A 19,900-nucleotide genomic window follows, 5' to 3' on the forward strand; every position below is an offset into this window, starting at 1 on the left:
GAGATGCCCACTCCATGGGCCCTGTGCCTCCCGAGGTAACAACTGCAGAGAGCAGAGCCCACCTGCCCCCAGACCAGACTCTGGTCATCAGAACGCCCAGAGGTCACGAAGGGACGGGCAGCAGGCGCTCCAAGCTTGCACCCAGGGAGCTGCTGCAGGGGCTGGCCCTGGGGAATTTCTCCGCAGAAACACAGGTGCGCTGCCGGCCCTACAAACTCGCAGGACGAGGAACAGGGAATCCCGCAGGCCCTGTGGCCACCTGCATCCCTTTGACTGCAGGGTGGAAAACAGGGCTGCAAAAGTCACTTCCTTCTTCCCGCAATGGTCTCCCCGTCATTTGGGGGGTGTCACACTGTGCAGGCGGCTGTCACTTGCCTGGGTCACAGCCTCTAAATGTCACATTAGCAGACTCTGCCGGGAGCTCCAGCATCCTCGCTCTGGCCTTTTGAAGTCCTCAGCCTCATCAGCTCCCGCCGCTCAGAGGATGCCCTGATTTATTTATGTGGCGTGGGAGGCAGCACATGAAATATGCAGGCTGATGGGAATAAATCACTGGGAGCCGGGAAGTGGTATGGCTGGCACCCCACGTGCCCCCAGCCGCAGGGCCCATCCCTCTGACTCACACGCCCCACCGGCCCATCCCACGTCACCAAAATAATACTCAACTTCCCACGGCGACCATAATGACCATAATCCCTCCCTGGGGAAGTGTCTGGAGGCCCACGGCCGCTGACCATGAATTGGGCATCATTCGCCCCAGTCTCTAGGTGAGGGAGGAGCCTCCCCCAGATAGAGGGAAGGCTCAGAGCCAGGCTCTGGGCAGCGACCAAGTGCGCACCTGCACCTGCTCCCCTAATTCTGAGTTCAGAGCACTTTGCCACCTGTCCTGAGCGGGGCTGCTGGTCATTCAGCCCACAATTATTGAGTGCCTACTGCATGCCAGGTACTGCACGCCCGAGGTACTTCCTGACAAAGAATCCCTCCAAAGCAACAGTGCAGGTGGTGGAAGACGAGGTCAGCTCCCCATCCATGGCCCAGGCAGGCCTGCGCATCCTGGTGCTGAAGGATGCTCATGCTAAACCTACTAGTTTAATCACTTCATTCATTCATTCAACAAACACTGCTTGGGAGCCTATTATGTGCCAGGCTCTGTGCTGGAGGCTGGAGATACAAAGATTAAAAAGAAACTCATAACCTCTGACCTGGCAGTTTCGTGACTACAGCCTGGGCCAGCCCTGCCAGGGAGGGTAACTCCTCCCTCTAGCCTGCCCTGTGACAGGGGGCCGTGACTGTAAAATGGGAACTGTCAGAGTGGCTGTCACGACCGGAGGCACATACAGGCAGTTCCCAGCTTGCGCCTAACACACAGTAGGTGTTCAGTAACGGTAGTTATTTGAGCCGTGACAAAAGTAAGTGGGAGCGATTTGCTAGGTCCCCACACACTCATGCTTTCCTACTGCCAGGGTTCCCCACAATGGTCCCTCTGCTTGGAAGGCAGCCTTCTCCTCCCTCTACCAAACCAGCACGCCCAAACCCTACCACCTCTTCCAGGAAGCCTTCCCTGGGCACTGCTCCTCCTCTCTGAGCACCCCACTGCTGTGGGCTCAGGACACGGCGTGACAGCCCCTCGTTTTGGAGCTTTGCCCTAGGTGTGCACAGGCCTTACGACTCCTGTTGGCTGGGTGGCTCGAGCAGAACCTGAAGGCTGCTCCTGACATCCGCGGGAGCACAGAGTCTCGTCCCCCGCACTGTGCCCAGGCCCTCCTGGGTCCGCAGGTGGAAGGCTGGTCCCCCATGTTCTTCATGCACCCGTGGTCCAGCTGGTGGTGACCATGATAGGCACCCAGCGCTTTCAACTGTCAACCCCTGGGCTCTTTGTCAACGCCATCGTGCCAACAACACTAACCACTCATTTGGATACAGACTGGACCTTGCAAGCTGTGGACAGACTAGAAAGATCCCCTGGGGGGTGGGGGGTGAGCAGAGGGAGAGGGGCTGCAGTGTTGGGCCTGTCCCTGCAGCACCCCTGCCCCCTGAGCCCTGCTTCATGCAGGTGGCCACGACTCGCAGTGTGACCTGCACACACCATCCCTGTCTCTGGGCCTTGGTTTCCCCATCTGCAAATTGTGCCAGAGGGTTCTGGTAGTGCCAGCTCTGGCCAGGCATGAGAGTCACCTGGGGAAGTTCCAGAAGATCCTGGTGCCTGGGTCTCAATGTGGACCCACTATAGGAGAACACGGGGCTGAGGGTGGCTCTTGGGTGGCAGCATTTACAAGCTCCCTACGCTGACCCTGATGTGCAGCGAGGGGCGGGAACCACCCAGTTAGACAAGGGCCCGCCGACGCCGACGCCCTCTCTTCTCAGAGGCTAAAAACACTGAGAAACAAAGAGCCCACATTCTCGCAGAGTAATACTGGGTCCCTGTTGTGGGGGGAAAAAAGAAGCGTTTTCCTCAAAAAGTACATTCTTCATTTCAAATTTTGGATTTGGAGGATATGTAAAGAAAATAGGGCTTATTGGTGAAAATTAGGCTGCCAAAAAAGTCCAGTCGGACCATATTTTCTGGCTGTGGGCCTGAGAGCATCCATGGGCCGGGTGGGACCCTGCCTCCCCCCCGCACCACCACCCCCACGGGAGAGCTAGTTGTGGGGTCCTCGCCTCCTGCCTAGGCTGGGTCCCCAACCCTGCTACACGGGCTCTGCTCCCCTCACCCCCAAATGTCCATTCTTCCTCAACTGGCTCTAGATCTGTACTGAGGGGATGCAGGTGTCCTTCAAAGCCTGAAGGTCGTTACACATACACGGACTCCATTGATAAACCTGGGTGTGAACCAAAGGATGACCTCGGCTCAACGAAAATCAAAGAGGCTATAAAATCACTCCATTCTAGGACCTCCTCCCACAAACTCCTCAACTCGGGGGCAGGAAGTCTGGCTGGGGGACAGGATCCCGGCGCTGGTTTGGCTTGGCCATCACCTCCGTGAAGAGCCGGGAAGTCCGGTGCCCGCCCTGGGTCTTGCTCAAGAGAGGGGGCTGGACGAGGAGACCTCTCCACCTCTCATTTGATGTCTGCGACGGCTGTGAAGCGTCTTCCTCCTTCCAAGCTGAAACCCGCTCCCTGAGGCTCCCCTCATGGGTCCTGGCTCTGCCGGAGGCTGCGGATCCCGTCCCTCCCGTTCCTGGTGGTTCTTCAGAGATGGGAGCATGGTGCTCCCGCGCCTGGATTCTGCCCCTCTCCACAGTGGCCAGCCACTCCTCGGGAAGTGCCCCCCCGTCTGGCCACTGCCTGTGGACAGGCCCTGGAGGGTTGCTCTCCTCTCACGGGAGAGACCAGACCTCCCAGCAGCGCCGAGCAGGGTGGACGCGAGCCGCGCTGGCCTCGATCCTCACACGCATTCGGCTCTATCTTCACAAACAAGACGGCAGAGCCACAGATGTAATAAGTTAACTTCATCGACCTTTGTTTCGAGATTGGTAACAGGCCAGGTGGACACTGGCCAACTGCCTGGGGGTATACCAGCCCTGCCAAGGGTAGGTCTGCCCATCGACGGAGGCAAACCGGCCCAGGGCAAACGCTGAGCACCTGAGGGGACACAGGACACTTACTGACACAACCTGTGACTGACACTTGCTGCACCTTTTTCTCCTCTTCTTGACTAACTCCCCCTGGTCCTTCAGAGTTCCTCCCAGATGGCACCTCTCCCAGGCAGCCCTCCTAGACTCTGCCAGGTGGAGCCGGGTGCGCCCCCTCTGAGTGCCCTTATCCCGTGTCACACCCAGCTGGCGTCCTGTGTCTGCTCCCCACTGGATGGGGGCTCCCTGAGGGCAGGGGCCGTATCTTACCCCTCTCAGCACGCCTGTGCCCAGCCAGGGCCTGGCATGCAGGTGCCAGGAAATGACTGTTGAGAAACTTCAAAAGCCCACAGGACAAAAACACAGAAGAATTTATTCACACCAAAATTAAGAAGGTCTGTTCAACAAGGCCTGTAAGTTGATAGACAAGTGGCTGAATGGGAGAAGATATTCGCAAAGCCTAAAGCCAGCAAGGGACGGATGCCTGGATTACGTAACGAACTCTCGCAGATCAACAAGAAAAGTCAGCACCTTCAAGACAAGAGCGGGCAACGGACCAGAACAACCCCCAATGGCTCCCAAGCGCAGGAAGAAGTGTCCAAATTCATTAGCAACCAGAGAAATGATACGTAAAGCCACAATGTATTACTTTATACCTTAGATGGGAGGATCATGAAAGAGCAGGGGACGCCAAGCTGCTGTGGAGGTGGGGACACAGGAACCCTCCTGCTGGTGGAGTGGAGCTGGGTTTGGGTATTCCCAAGAGCCACCTGGCAGATTTCAGGCATGTTCAGTGTTTACACACCTGCCGACTCAACAATTCTGCTCCTGGGCATTTGTTTTAAAGAAACGCCCAGTTGGGATCATAAGGGGTCATGTGCAAGGACTCTCATTGTTTGTGGAGGCAGGGACTTGAAGGTGACCTGGTGGCTGCCATGGGGAGGGTGATGGGTGAAGGGAGGCTGTGCCCCTGGAGTAAGCAGTGAGAGCGACGGCCTAGAGGCTACAGGAACATGGAGGCACCTTAAAAACAAAGTGCTGGGGCCGGCCCCGTGGCCGAGTGGTTAAGTTCGCGAGCCACTTCGGCAGCCCAGGGTTTCGCCGGTTCGGATCCTAGGCACGGACATGGCACTGCTCATCAAGCCATGCTGAGGCAGCGTCCCACATGCCACAACTAGAAGGACCCACAGCTAAAAATATACAACTATGTACTGGGGGCTTTGGGGAGAAAAAGAAAAAATAAAATCTTAAAAAAAACCCCAAAAAACACAAATTGCTGAGTGGAAATAAAAAGAGAGAAAAAGATAGGTAATCCAGTTGCGTCGACATGAATTCAACATATACACACACAAAATAGCAATGCACGTTTTGCAAGGACACATGCAAACACAGTATATGCATTAAACCCTCAGCATGTCTGCCTTTCAGTGGGGAGGTGGGAGCGGGGTATGGAATGAATGAGGGAAATGAGGGCATAAGCAAACAGGGGGAGCTTTCATGGGCCCACGACAACAACCACCCATGAAACGAGGAGACTGGAGTGTGTCCCAAGGAAGGAAGATTGCACGTTTTCCAGAAATTCTGGAGGCGGGTAAATCTGGGGTCATTGCCAATAGTGCCCAGGAAAGGAAAGGAAGCCAACAGTTGCCATGACCCTTCTCTGTGAAAGTCACCAAGCCAGGAACGTTCATAGCCTCATGTCATTGAATTCTCACCATCACTCTCAAACAAGGAAAATGATCACCTTTTATTTTACCATTTTTAAATAAATGCTGAAACAATGGCTCAGAGAGATTAAGCCTCCTTGCCTGGCTAGCAATGACTAGGCAAGTCTGCTTCAAAGCTCATATACTTTCCACATGATAGGGGGTGAGTTCTCCATCACTGGTGGCATTCAAGTGAAGTAATCCTGTAAAGTAGAGTCCCGGCTCCCTTCAACATGGAGAGTCTAAACTCAATGAAACACAATGTCTGCTAAATAATTCTGTCTTCCAGGCCACCTTCCTTTGGGTCCCTGAAGGGTAAGCCCTGGATTATGGGGGCTGGTGTCAAGATCAGGGTCAGATTCTCACCCTGAAAGAGCCCACATTCGTGTGTGTCTTCCATCCCTGCTGGCCCACCGCCCTGCCCGTGTGTCCTGCAGGTGGGTGGACCACGTCTCCACTCTTGCTCATGTCAAGTCGAGTGGCTGTCCAACAAACCGACCTTTCCAGACCCAGGCCTGGAGAGGACAGCTACAACCCCTGCCTTGACAGAAGGAGAAGGACATTAAAAATCAGCCTCAGGAGTCTCAAACTCGGGGCGAACTAGCTCTGCAAGTTTTCTAGTAGGTTCGGGGAAATTATCTTCCTGCTTCTATAGGCCCTGGCACTCGGCCAGAGATGCTGAAGCCCCTGGGGGGCAGGGACTGTATCTCATTCATCGTGCTCCCCCAGAGGACTTGGTAACGCGCCTGGCAGATGCTCAGGAAGTGCGCGCTGAATGGAGCCGTATCTGCTACCCCACAGACCAAGCGGTAATGCACGTCTGCAAATGGGGAGGACGAGCCTGTATGTCACTAGGTACCTTCTGATTGACAATTATGCTGTTAGAGCGACGGAAGACCCCGTCCCTTCAAGTCAGGTGCTGAGATATAAAACTCCGAAGTCTGGGCCCTTTATGCTGCACAGAAGCAGAGTGAAATTCAAGCAGATTATCATTCACCGAGATTCTCACAAACAGGCCTAATGAAGGCAGGGACGGTGAGGGCGAGCGCAGATGCTGAGCCTTCTCGAGCACAGCATAAACAAGGCTGCAATCATGGCTTCACGCCACTTCCTTTCCTGCTGCAAATGCTGGGCCATGTTTAGACTTCGGCGGTAACATGGATTCTTTTTTCTCTTAAGGAAAAAAAAAAGCCAATTCCCCAGTATTCATCCTCCTCTACGTGTGGGTTAGTGGAAGTCGGCGATGGCCTGGGGGAGTGCTCTGAACTTGGAGCTGAAAGGGGTTTGGGTCGAGCCCCACTACACTCAAGGTGTGTGGCTAACGGGATGTGAACACCTGCTAACACCTGCAGTGGGTCACTCGGAATAGTGTCTGAGACCAGAGTAAGGATGCATGCAATTGATTTGAGAGGTGACTCAAGAACACACTGATGGGGTGCGGAGAGGTGAGACGGGGCAGGGAAGGGAGCCAGTATAAGGTGTGTGAATGAGCAGGTTTCTGGGAGGTCAACCGGGGCTCAACCCCACTAGGGACCTCTGGGGACAGAGCATACCTCAGAATTGCCCCACCCAAGGAGAAAGGGCAGTGGGGGATTTCTCCTTCTCTTCTCATCCGTCACCAGCTCAGGGCTGCCCCCAGAAGTATCAATGTCCTGGACACCTGGTCTGCTCCTTGCACAGGGTAAGTGTTGCAGGTGTTCTTAAAAGGGTGCTCATTCTAGAATGGTGGATACCCAGGGACTCTGGGGGGCCGCCTATGGCATCTGCTACATCTACCCTCTAGGACTATCCCAGTGGGAGGCAAGGGCTCTGGGAACCCCTGAAACAAAGGAAATGAAGGGAAGCTGGCAGTGAGGAAGACAATTCTTAGGGCTCTGGAACCCTCTCTGGATTCACTACGCCTCGGCCTCAAGAGGGACCACGGGGCTAGCCTGGCACATCATTTTAGAACAGCTCTGTTTACCTAGCACTTTTAAATTTGCAGAAAATGTACTTTCTGCAGCCTGGAACAACAATGGCCACCATTACAAACCGGCTTCAGTTCACATTTCTATTGTCGAGGCCAACTGCTGTTGGCCAGACATTCTGCCTGGACTCAAGTCACTGAAAACCACAAGTAAATGAAGATGTTCTTAAATTTCCACAGGCCGTATCACTAACCAATTCAGTACGCACCGAGCCAGCCAGGAGCCAGGCAGCACGCTGGTACTGAGCACGCTGGTAATGAGACTGGCTTCCAGCCCTTGAGCGTTTATGGAGCCAAACCTCCCTGGCCCCTTATACCGGCCCCCGGAGGCAGGCAGGGCCAAGAGTAGTGTCATCCCACTTTCCAGAGGAGGGACCGAGGCTTAGGGAGATAAAGTGACTCGCCCAGGGTCACACTGCAGGTAAGCTTCAGAGCAAGGTCTTGGAGCCGTGTCTTTTGCCTCCAAATTAACTTAATAAACTTGTAGTGGGGGCTACTGAGCGCCAGGCACTGCGACAGCAGCCCCACAGCTCTGCAATCAGAAGCTGCAGAAGGACCGTGGGTTCCTGGCTCCCCCGTAGGCTTCCCAAAGCTGCCTCCCTTTTCCAACTAATTTGGGTTTTAGTTTTACAAAGGAGGTAAGAGAGCCTCCTACAAAATGCCCCCTCTTTGTAGACAGAGGGCTCAGAAGGCGCCAGGAACTTGTGTAAATGAGAAGCCAAGAAAGCATCTTCCATGGTCTTCGGAGGGAGGGTGGGGGGGCCGACGGCCCAGATCCCATCTGTGAGCATGGAGACAGTCTGGGGTGAGCCCAGGAGCAGACCCTGCAGAGAGGCCCCACTCCGCGGCTGGCTGTTTGTGAGTCAGCTCTGTCGTGAGCCCTGCGGCCCCACTGTCCGCTCTAAAGAAGAGGGCTGGAGGTGAGGGAGAGAGAACCAGGGAGAGAGAAGGTGGGAGGGCACGGCAGAAAACAACATGGGACCCCATTTAGAAGCGTTTGCAAGGTCAATGGCATGAGTCAGTTTAGGAGCTGGTCACCCCAAGGTCGGGGGGCAGGCCCACTCTCTGGGTAAATTTCTGAAGGTCCCAGAAGACAGACTCTGGACCAGCTCCTCGTGGAGGGGAAGCGTGAGCCCAGAGAAGGAAAGGAGTGAACTCACCATCCCACAGTGAGTCCGGGCCCCAAAGCAAGTCCCTTCCCCTGCCTGGGCCTCAGTTTCCCCTCTGTGAAATGAGATGATAACCAGGAGCCCTGCCAGCTGGGACAGGCTACTCAATCATTCAGTGCCCCTCCATCCTGGCAGACAAGGCACCTCTGAGACCCCATGAATTTGGAAAACTAACTGTCCTGCTGATGGGAACGTGTCCTCAGCCCAGCATCCCTTGTCAACAGAATCAACGTCTGTTTTAAAACCGTATAAACAGGAGTCTCTGCAAGGCCCGGCTGTGACTTTCAGTGAGAGCTGGACACAAGCGTGGTGAGGAGAGAACACTCCGGCGGAGGCACGCGTGGGAGCCCACGGATGCTAGCATGCGGGGGAAACCACCTGAGAGTCCCTGCGGGGACACCTCCCTCCCCTGGGCCTCAGTTTCCCCACTTACACCATGAAGTGGTGCAACGAGATCATCCCTAAGGCCCCGCCCCATCTCCTATGCATCGATCGCTAAGTGTGGGGAGCAGCCATGGGGCGGGCAGGCAAAAAGGCATCTGAGGGGTTTCAACACACAAGAAAATCTGGATTTGCCCCAGAAAAGTGTCATAATTTTTGACAAAGTGCTAATCATAATTGCTACTACTTGCTGAGCAAGAAAAACATGCCCATATTTCTCTGTTACTCATCTAGTTCTTCCCACACGCCAAGAAGGCAGGCAGGATTACATTCCTAGTTTACAGACGAGGACGCCGAGGCTCAGAGAGGTGGAGTCACTTGCTTGATGTCCTACAGCAACTTGAGCTCAGGCAGGTCAAACCCACCCTGAACTACTGTTTGCCGTGCTGCTCTCCTTATCAATGCCTAAAGCCAGTCACTGGAGTTGGTGTCTAATCCTAACATTCGGGGGAAAAAAAAGGCAATGAAATTGGCAAGCGCTTGAAGCTGTGATCGACCAATCAATATTTTACAAAATATTCTCCTAAAGTGATATAATTTGAGAACTGGAAATGTGACAAGAGAATTTAGTTGCAATCATTCAAAAAAAAAAAAAGTAAGTATCTTTGCCAAGATGCTTACTTTGTTCAACCAATGAAGAAGTAAGACTTAACCGATGGGAAAATAATTATGTTTGCCTAAAATGACATCTTTTGTGCATGCCAGAGAGCTGACATATGTTTCAATTACCTGCCACAGGAAGGCAGACGGGCAAATCTACAAGATTGCGTTAGGGAGTGATGGTACCGAATAACCCCTTTCCCGACGGATCTGAATCCAGTTGGGATTTGTCTGAATGAATCTGAATAACTCAATTTCATTTCTTGCTTTCCCCTGGATGACTCTGGGATCTGCTCAAAGTGAGTGGAAACAGAAGGCACTGCCTTTGTTTCTGGATTTTCCAGAAACATCCAGATGCTGAAAAACACTGCATTGATGAACGGTCCGTGTAGTTGTTTTGGCTCACAACCCTGCTAATGACTGTTCTGGGCTGAACTGAGGTGTCCACCTGGAGGAACGACCAGCCCTGCTCCTCACAGGCGCCCTGTGGGCTTTGACAAGACACTGCCCCTCTCTGGGCCTCCATTTCCTCCTCAACACACGAGGAACAGGGTCTGGATGGTCTTGGAGGCCCCTTCCAACTCTGACAGCAGAGAAGTCCAACAAATGACCTGGTTTCTTAAAAAATAAATCGCCTGTAACTAGTGCATGTGGGATGATTACAGATTAGACCAAGCAGATGCAGTGAATGGACCTTGTGTGAATTCTCCAGCAGACCAACTGTCAAGACATTTTCCAGACAATCAGACGATCAACACAGACCGGGAATGAAAGGATATTAAGAATTGTTAACCGTTTTAGGTGTAATCACAGTATTGTGGTTGTGTTTTAAAAAGTCCTTATCTAGTAGAAATGCATACTGCAGTATTTATGGATTGAAATGAGACAATGTCTGGGAGCTGCTTTAAAAATTACAACAAAAAAGGGGAGAGGATGGGTGAGTCAAGATAAAGCAAGATCGGCAAAAGGTTAACGGCTGAAGCCAGTGATGGGACATGGGTTTCACTAAGCGATTCTCTCAATTTTAGGTCTGTTTGAAAATCTCTGTAATCAAAAACTAAAACAATGCAAAGTTTCTCAGAATGTTGGGACCGACTTGAGCCCGCCCCCATCCTCTCGTGAGCCTCTCAGAGTCAGCCGGGAAGACTGAACAGGCCTGAGATGCGACGAAGTTGAGAGAAATATTCTAAATAAGCTGAAACTAATGTTTCACAGAGAAGCATTCTCTATGGCGTCTGCCTTCTCTTATCTGGAACCTCACATTTTCATTTCTTTTGATGTATTTTACTGCACACACACATCCTTGAGTGTAGAACTCATCGACTAGAAGAAGAAGCAGCAAAAAGCCTACCTTGAAATTGAGTAAATTTAATGGTCCCCATTCTCTCCCCGTTCCGGAACACAACTTGACCCTAAAGACAAAAGAAAACAAACAAACAAGAACAAGAGAGAAATGCCACATTAGCCCAGGTACTACTGATCTCGACGGAAATTCATTACTTGTATGAGACGATTATTAATACTGGGGAAAGAATAGACTCCTGCTGGACCACAGGTGCAAAATTAAACTAATTGTTTTTAAACTGGTTGTGACTTTATCTGGTTAATTTGAGGAACACAAAATCAATAGTGGAGCTAATACATGTGAATTAAAGCCGAGATATGCATCATCATCATCATCATCATCAGGCTTTTCTTAAACACCCACGTGCCCTGTGTTACCCTGGGACAAGGTCTTGCAGGGTGCTGGGAAGATGGAAGCAGAGAAGAGGCCCAGGGAGCCTGGCCGTGACTCTGCTTCCTGTGTCCCACGCATAAAGACGTGGGGCTTTGCCGAGGCTGTTTGCCTTGAGGACCAGAAGGAGGCTGTAGGCCCGTTAGCACTTCTTATTAAGGACAGAGAAGGTTTTGGGAGTCCTTCCCCAGTGGTGACGTCAGCCCCAATTATAACTGGGCTATGGGGCAGCACAAAATTAAGCTTCTTGAGCCAGTGAGACCTGACTAGTGTCACAGGCAGCTGAGCATCCCTCATTAGGGACCCTGGGGGCTAAAGACAGTGCCATCTGCTGCATCCACCTCGCTGGCTGATACTGGGCTTCCACACGCCGGACTAAATAAACCCGGAACACAAAGACGGGTGCGGTCTCTCCTGCCAATTTATGGTCCACCTAAAATTGTGCCGCTGTGCAAGGAAATTGACACACGTTATATCAATGAATGTTTATGACAATCAGAGTGGAAAGAAGGATGATCCTGATTTTCAGATCAAGAAACTGAGACCGAGGGAGGTTACGCACTTTATATAAGGTCATTGTAAACGAGCTGCTGGAATTCAAATCTGAGTTTGCTTTTAATGCCCATGTGATTCCACCACAGCATGTTGCTTCTAATCCAGAAATAAATTCCTTCCTATCTTTCCATTAATGTGAAACTAGGGAGAGAAATTGTCTTCAAGACACACTGCTTTACTCTCACAGTTACGCTCTTGCATCACCAGGTAGTAACATTTACTACTTTGGATCCCACTCAGTTCTGGGGAGGAGAGCCAGAAAGTACCCTCCTTGGTGGAAACCCAAGGCCTGAGGCCCTGCAGCTTTCGGAACAAAGAGAAGCACCCAACCTGTTCTCAGAAGGAGAAACACCTTCTAAGGCTACGCTGACACCTTTTTGAAATCCTGCAGACGGCGCCGGCGAGTAGTATCAGTTTGAAACTAACGCCCACCGAATCCTACATTCAGGTGATGGGGAGCAATTCCCTGGAGTGTGAAAACACTTCAGCTAAGGTGAGACGGGAGCTGTGATTCTATTTCTAGGCATGATTGAAAACCACAGAACAGTTTCCCAGAGCATCACTTTTATGCAAATGGACCACTTTGCATGGGTGGGAAGGATGCTGTGTCCACAGCAGGACACTTCTTTGTTTAACAAATGCAGAGATCTGACTAATTCACCCATCTCCTGCCAAGCCGTGCAGAATTCTGGAGACTTCTAGATATAAAATTGGACAAACTCTGCAGAATTAAATTAACTTTAATTAATTAAATTAAAAAGTAGATGGAATGGTATTCAAAGTTTGGATGGAATGACACTGGAGTAGAGTACGGGATGGGGGTTTACTTTTTTGGGTTTCCCCCCCCTTTTTAGACAAGACTAATTAGTCCATCTTTGAATTAAGACCTGTTAGGTTTATTTTACTCACGATAACTATTTTTACTAACAGCTGCTCCTTCCAGTTCCTTAATTTCTCAGGTAATGCAGTGGAAGGAAGCCAGGATCGGAGCATCACAAACCTGGGTGAAGCGCCCCTCGGGCCAGTTCCTGAACATCTGAGATATGGACCTGGCACAGCTCCTGGTCTGCAACAGGCACTCCGCAACTGGCAGTCGTCATTTTACTCAAATGCATTTAAGAGCAGAGAGTGGACATAAAAAACATTTTAAGCACCGGCAGCTTTCTGACCCTTGGGAAGAGACCTTCCCGTCGTGTGACTTCAGCTGGCAGTGGGGGAACGGCTGGCCTTTAGCCAAGGTGTCCTCGCCTCTCAGAAACATCAGCCCCAAGTGACCGGGTTCCTGGACCACACGAGCCACTGTGGTCCTACCAACGGGAGACAGCTGAGGGTTCTGTGACTGCGGCAACCGAGTCACGAGAGACACGAAGTCGGGTGACTGGCTATGCTGAGGGTCGGCACTGGGGAAGACGCCGCGAAGCCCCCTTCTGAGGAAGATGGTCACGTGATTCCTACCTGAGGGAGTCACCACAGCACCAGTCGGGCTTGGCCGAGGAAGCCAACTCTGCCACCCTGATGGACGGGGTCCACCGTCCTGTCCAGCCAACCTCAATGAGACTGGACACGAGGAAGGCCACACGCCAAACAGATGATTTTCACAAAATTCTGCCCATTAGGTGTCCTCCGTATTAGAAGGTAGGCAACTCACGCAACAGTCCACAAATATTTACTACCTGGGCTGGCTTGCTTCTGGGGGTGATTCCTGCCCCCAGAGAGCTGTCTATTTGATTAGGAGGGACAGACAAAACAAGCTCACCAATAAAGGCACAAGAGAACTTCAGTTCGTGAAGAGGGCCGTGGGGAAAGCAAAAAGGGAGTGGCTGCCGAGGGAGCCACTCGACTGTGGGGTCAGGAAAGACCGCCCTGCAGAGAAGACCTGAGAGCCGAGGGCTGATGGCAAGAGGGAGGCACTCCAGGCAAAGGGAAAGGCAGGACAAGGCCCTCAGCTGGGGGAGGAACAGAAGGGATGGGGAGAGGGAGCGGGGAGGCAGGGGCAGACCTCACTCGACCCAGAGGTGATGCTCAGGGCAGCGAAGAGCCCAGGGTGCGGGGGTTAAGCAGAGCAGCACTATGATCTGGTTTAAGACTTGAGAAGATCACTCTGGCTGTTGGACAGAAAACGCATGGCAGCACAGTGGATGAAGAAGTGGAGACACCCTTTGGGGTCCTGGCAGCTGGTAACCCAGGTGTGAGGTGACAGCGGCTTCGGCCAGGGTGGGGCTGGATTCTCCCTCGCCAGCTCAGAGAGCATCGCCATGGTGCCGGAGCAGCAGCGGCCTTCCATTCTACTCCACCGTCCTGTGTGGTGGACGCTGGCGTGTGGCCCCCCGGCCCCCAGCTCCAGGGCCACGTTGAGCTGCCCTGCACCCAAAGGGAGCTGTGTCAGTTAAGGTTACATCCCCTCCCTGGGGGCAGCCTACGTCCGATGGTCGATGTGAGGGGATAGTTCCAGCCCCCTCGCCTCATTTCAGGACAACTGTGAAGGACCATGGGATCCAGAGGTCGCCGCGGGATGGCTGAGGCTGTGGCGGCAGCTGCATCCCATTTCCACTTGTCCCTCTGCCCGGTCCCGCCTCACTTCTCCCTTCCAGATTTTGTTCCTGAGAGTGCTCCGTGATAAACTGCCTGTGTGAGACTCTGTCTCAGGATCTGTTTCCTGGGTAACCTGACCGAAGCCACCTGCCATGAAAGGTCACTGGGACCCTGTCTGTCTTGCAACCTTAGGGAGCCTGAGTGACACGGCAGCGGGACCAGAGGCAGCGGATTCTGAGTGAAGCCCACGCAGCAGCAACGAGGCTGCTTCTGTCTCACTGTGGTCTGGCCCCTCAGCCAGGCAAGCTGGGCTGGCCTTGCTTTCTTAAACCCCAGCTTGAGCAAGGATTTTGTTTTGCTCTTCTCCCCACATACGTATTCTTTATGTCCGTACAAATGTCGCGACTCTCCATAAGCTCCTGCTGTGCGTGATCCTGGGGCTGTAACTGAGGACCATCAAATCCACTCGAGAACAAGCCACGTGGTGCGTTAAATTCCACAGCAATGGAGTTTGGTACTCTGGCTGGGGTGGTGGCTGCTATCTGTCTGTTGGCTCACGGTCCACACTCACTCTTCGAGATCCTCCTCTGAGTTGCAGGGGCCCAGAGCCCCGGAACCACATTTCCCAGAATCCCCTGCCAGCTGGCTTCCATTTAGGTTCTGCTAATGAGAAGTGGTCATGGGAGATTAGAGAGTACGCATAAGGGAAAAGCTATTTTTTTCCCGCTTTGGTTGCAGCAGCAGGAGCTCTGGCTGACTGCAGGTGTGCGTGGGCCCTGGCAGCCCTGCGCTGGCAGTGGGGGGCTCCGGGCTGACTGCTCAGTGGCCAGTGGCCGGCCCCCAACAGCAGCAGAAACAGCAGCAGCAGGAACCTCAGAGGCCTGTGCTCGGGTCCTCATTATTGTATTTGCATCCCAACTCCGCTCTGTGGTCACTCCCCAAAACTCCTCGGAAGTTGGAATCCACTGTCAATCAGCATGCAGTCAGGAAGACAGAAACCAATTCAGGCATTTCAGGGGTCATGGCAACACCATTTCCCTTTTTGTGCCTCCAGCCCAAGGGGCTTAGTAGTTTTCTGTAAGTACTTATCTCCGGTGACAGCACCTACCTGTTTTGCTCCTCCATCCCTTCCAACAACGTTGTCACCAGTTCCCTGTATGAAATCTCCCTCTGCGAAGCCCGAAGTGCTTTTCCTTTTCCTGACTGTGTGCCGCTTGATAACGGATTCCGACTTCTGAAGCGTTTACAAGAATGACCACGGAGCTGATTTGGAATGCAAATAAAGTAATGGAGGCAAAACCCCAAGAGGATCATTTATAAGGACTTTTTTTCCTGAAAGAGATGTTGCTAATATCAAAGAAAGCAGTCTGTTCATGAAAGTCAATTCAAGCTAACAGTTCAGGTTAAATTGGGAGCAATAAAGCTGTGTTTTCTTTTTCAGAGAAATCTTCAGAACGCACAGGATAACACATGGAAAAAACTTAAGTTTCAGCATTCACCAGACAAGAGTAAATACTACCGTCAGCGTGACCTTGGACAGTCACTGAATATCTCCGGGCACCAATTCTCCTATGTGAAAAATGGGAGGAACAATAGTGACCTTTCAGGATGGTTTGTGAGAATCAAAGAAGACTGGATGAAAAGGCGCAACCCAGGGTTGCCTCACATGAAGGGTGACTCTTATCACTCCTCCAGGCGTCTGAGGGAGCAAAATCCCACGTGATGTCAGCCCAGAATCCCCAGAAAAATGAGCAGGGAGTAAAAGGTACTTCACAGATTCCAGCTGCCGGCAGGCTTCAGCGGCCGCCTCTCAGAAAAATCAACTGTTTCCATTGTTCATCTCTAACATGTCCCTCCTAAGCAGGAGGAAAATTTATCCCCACAACAGTTTAGGAATTGTACAGGTCAAACCCTATGCTGGAACTTCTTATTTTGGTCTCTTTCAAGCTCACAGTGGAGGGCAGGGAGGCCCCGCCCTGGAAAACGATCTGACGCTGGGCTGGAGCCCCGAGGTCACAATTGGGTGGAGCCCCTCGCCCACTGAGGGACACCGTCTCTGCGGATTCGGTGCATTTAGTGAGGATTTCCGTCCTTCATATGACTCCAAGTGCGCCCGTGCCTCTGGGCAGTCTTGTCACTGGGAGGTGTGGGCACACACGCGCATCTGAGTGTTCGATTTGTGCTGGGGGAAACGAGATCTACTCTGACATGTCGTGCAGGCAGTGGAATCTTGAAGGAGGTGGAAGGGCCATGTGGGACCCTGGCTGGTGCTGCTGGACGGGAAGCACATCGCTATCTGTGTGTGTGTTTGGAGCCCCCCCGGACGCTTCTGCTGCCAGTCCTCTGCCCCGGACAACGCTGGTCTCAAATGAATAACGAGGACGTTGAGAAAACACTGGGGTTAGACTGCTGTCAGATTTTCCACAGAGGGCAGAGATCCTCACCACGTTGGGTTGAAGAAGAAGGCGCCCTCTCCTTCCCACAGGATGGCAGGACTTAAAAGAGAAACATCAAACAACTGAGTATATCCACCCACATGGGCCGCAAAGGTGGAAAATACTCTTTTTTTCTGCATGTCCCCTTGGGCTGCAGCACAAGTCATATTTTGCATACTATTTAAAATATTTTCTTATGTGAACATGCTTTTGATGGGCCCAACCTTGAGGGACGTTTGATGTGTCCATTGAGTCCTGAGCAGCAAGGCTGCAGGGAACTGAGATGAGGAGCAGCGTGGGAAGGGTGGCCTGCCCCCCTGCCACCTTCTGCTGATGGGCAGTGAATGGAGGGGCATCCTTACAAGGGACTGTGATCAGATGGCCCGAAGGGTTCAAGTGGTGACCAGCCACAAAGCAAGCGGTGGCCTAAGGGAGGGATGGGTGCAGTGGAGAGGAGAGGGGACCAAGGGGAGACGGCTGGATGGATGGCCCAAGATGGGCTGGACCAACTCCCTCTCTTTCTTTCCAGTTATAATACAAGAGTCAAGCTTGTTTAGAATAGAAAAATATCGGAAATGAAGGAAATTTCCAAGAAATAGGGCAGTAGTGAAGTAAACTGTGATAGACACATGCTGAAATATTATGATACATACATGCAATCAGCCAGCACTGCTGAGTACCCGACATGTGCTGGACACATGCCAGGCAGGTGCCAAATAAAGAGTGAGCAAAGGCAACATGGTCCTAGGTTGCATGCAGCTTGCAGTCTGGTGGGAGATATAGACATTAAACAACGACTACACTGGTAAATATATAATTACAAACCCCAATAAGTGCTCTGAAGGAAAAGAGCAGGGTGCTACAAGAGAGAACTACAACAAGATTGTAATTTAGACTGGGGGTCAAGGAGGGCTTTTCCGGGGAGGTGGCATTTGCACTGAGACCTGAAGGAATTAGCTAAAAGTGAGGGGGAGAGTGTCCTGGGAAGAGGAACTGCAAGTACAAAGGTCCTGAGGCAGGAAAGAGATTGGGAAATCGGAGGGATTGAAACAATGCCAGTGGAGCTGATAGCGGTAACTGAGGAAGAGATGAGCACAGAGCGTGATTAGCAAGGTAGACAGGTGCAAGGTCATGCAGAACCTCAGAGGCTGTATCAAGGATGTTGGGCTTAATTTTCAACTCGAGCGGAATGAAGGGTTTTAATTAGGGGGTGACTTTATCTAGATTATGCAGACTTGATCATTATATTACAGAAGTTATAAGAGATCGGAAAAAGTGATATTCTGACCGTGCCAGGCACTGGCTAGTTGTTCACCAAATCCGTTTCCTTTTCCTCTTTGGCGCATGGTTAGACTGCATTTTCCAGCCTCCCTTATAGGTAGGTGTGGCCAGGAGATAGTTCCAGCCAATGGAGTGTGGGTCGCAGTGGCATATGATATCCCAGGTCTGGCCCACGAAAACCCCCACAAGACCCTCCACGCTCCCTCACTTGCCCCGTGCAGACCAGATTCACAGGGTCCATCAGAGGACTCCAAGTCTCAAGGAACGGTGGTGACCCGACACGGCAGAGCCTGGGTTCACAGGTCATCGAGTGGAAAGCTGTCCTGCAACCAGAAACATCCCCTTTGGACTTTGCATAAGAGAAATAAATCTTCACTGTGTTAATCCACTAAGATTCTGAGATATCTTTGTTTCGGCAGCTGGTGTGATTTATCCTGGCTAGTCCCATAACGCAAGTAAAAAAGACAAGATACAAATTGTATGTACAGTATGTTCACAATTACGTAAAAATCACTCCCACCAAGTGAAAATGTTAACACTGGTTGGTCCCGGGTTGTGATTATGGCTTTTTCTTCTTCTTACTTTTCAACATTTTCCAATATCCTATAACAAGCATGTATTATTTTAATAACAGGAAAACTTTATTGAAAACTTTTTTTGAAAGGATGTTATAAGGAGGCACATTTTTTATTTTACAGGCAAAAATAGCAACATCATCACCAACAAAATAATACTCCCTCTTGGAACAGATTAATTTTTACTGACAGCTCTGCATTTTCCTGAATAAGAGCCAGAGATCTGTGCAAGCATAAGCACATTCTCCCTCCACGGAGAAGACTGGGGAAGCAATGAACAAGGCCTGACGCCAGTCCCCCCAGACTTCCACGGGAGGAGTGTGAAGGGGAATGCACATGCCTGGCTGTTACTTGCACAGGGGCTGGGTGAGAATCTCTTCTCAGAAATGGGGGAGGGGGCTTCAAATCAGAGTGGGAACAGCCGGAGAGAGGGAGCTTGCGGCGGTCACCTCCCTACTGTGTCAGCCCCCGAACTGCCCTCTCCACTCTGCTCGGGGATGCTGGGCTGGGCCTGAGAGCCACGTCTCCAGGCTCCCTTCCCGTTAGCTTCTGCCAGGAGGAGACTCTGAGGGAGAGTGGGAGGCAGGGGAGGTGCAGAAGGACTCGGGCGTCCCCGTCCTTCTGCTCCTGCTGGGTCCTGCCTCCGGCTCCTTTCGGTCTTGCCAGCGTCAGTCCTGCTATAGGCCTTGGAGGTGCCGGCAGCCGCTGGCAGTGCCCCGCTCAGACAGCTGAATACTAGCTGCATGGGCCTTCTTCTCCAAGCCCCTAGGTTCTGGAAGTCTCACCTCTTCCTTTCATTCTCCTAGCCCTGGGGTGGCACCTGCTTCTTGCAGCAGCTGGTATTTCTGGACCGCCTCAGTATTCCTTTTATACTTTCTCCTTCCAATACCTATTAAACAATTCTCAGTATTAAATCTCGTCTGTTTGAAATGCCTGCCTGGGTTCCTGTTTTTCTGGCTGGACCCGCACCCTCTCCATCTACCTGTGGTCCCTATGAGGACTTGGTCCTTCAAGCACAAGCCCCATGTGTCAGGCCCCATTAAATGGCCTTCCCCACTCATGTTCTTGATGGCGCCCCAACCTCAGGGGCTGCCCGGAGCTCCTTCCTCCACACCCTGAACTGCATATTGTAATTGCCTCCTGCTGGGATGGAGTCCCCACCCCCCAAATGCCATCCCCCTCCCCACCCCAGCGCAGGAAAGCCTGGGAAGGAGCAGGAATGCTTGTTAAATGGCATTGAGCTGAGTTGAATGAACTGGGTTCCCTAGTTTTGGGCGGCACTGGAACAGGATCCCTCAGGAAGAGCCATGAAGGAGGGGAGGGACGGAGAAAG

General features: G+C 52.0%; 1 protein-coding gene across 3 annotated transcripts in view; it reads right to left on the reverse strand.

The window, feature by feature from the left end:
* Positions 1-19,900, reverse strand: part of GABBR2 (gamma-aminobutyric acid type B receptor subunit 2) — a 330,747-nt gene that overhangs the window by 82,346 nt on the left and 228,501 nt on the right. For all 3 annotated transcript variants that reach the window (XM_070251235.1, XM_023629734.2, XM_070251236.1), the window contains one exon: positions 10,806-10,866. In XM_070251235.1, coding sequence (XP_070107336.1) covers positions 10,806-10,866 — 61 coding nt within the window. The remainder of the gene's footprint in view (positions 1-10,805; positions 10,867-19,900) is intronic.

The sequence above is a fragment of the Equus caballus genome, chromosome 25 (genome assembly GCF_041296265.1).
Source record: "Equus caballus isolate H_3958 breed thoroughbred chromosome 25, TB-T2T, whole genome shotgun sequence".
Lineage (NCBI taxonomy): Eukaryota > Metazoa > Chordata > Mammalia > Perissodactyla > Equidae > Equus > Equus caballus.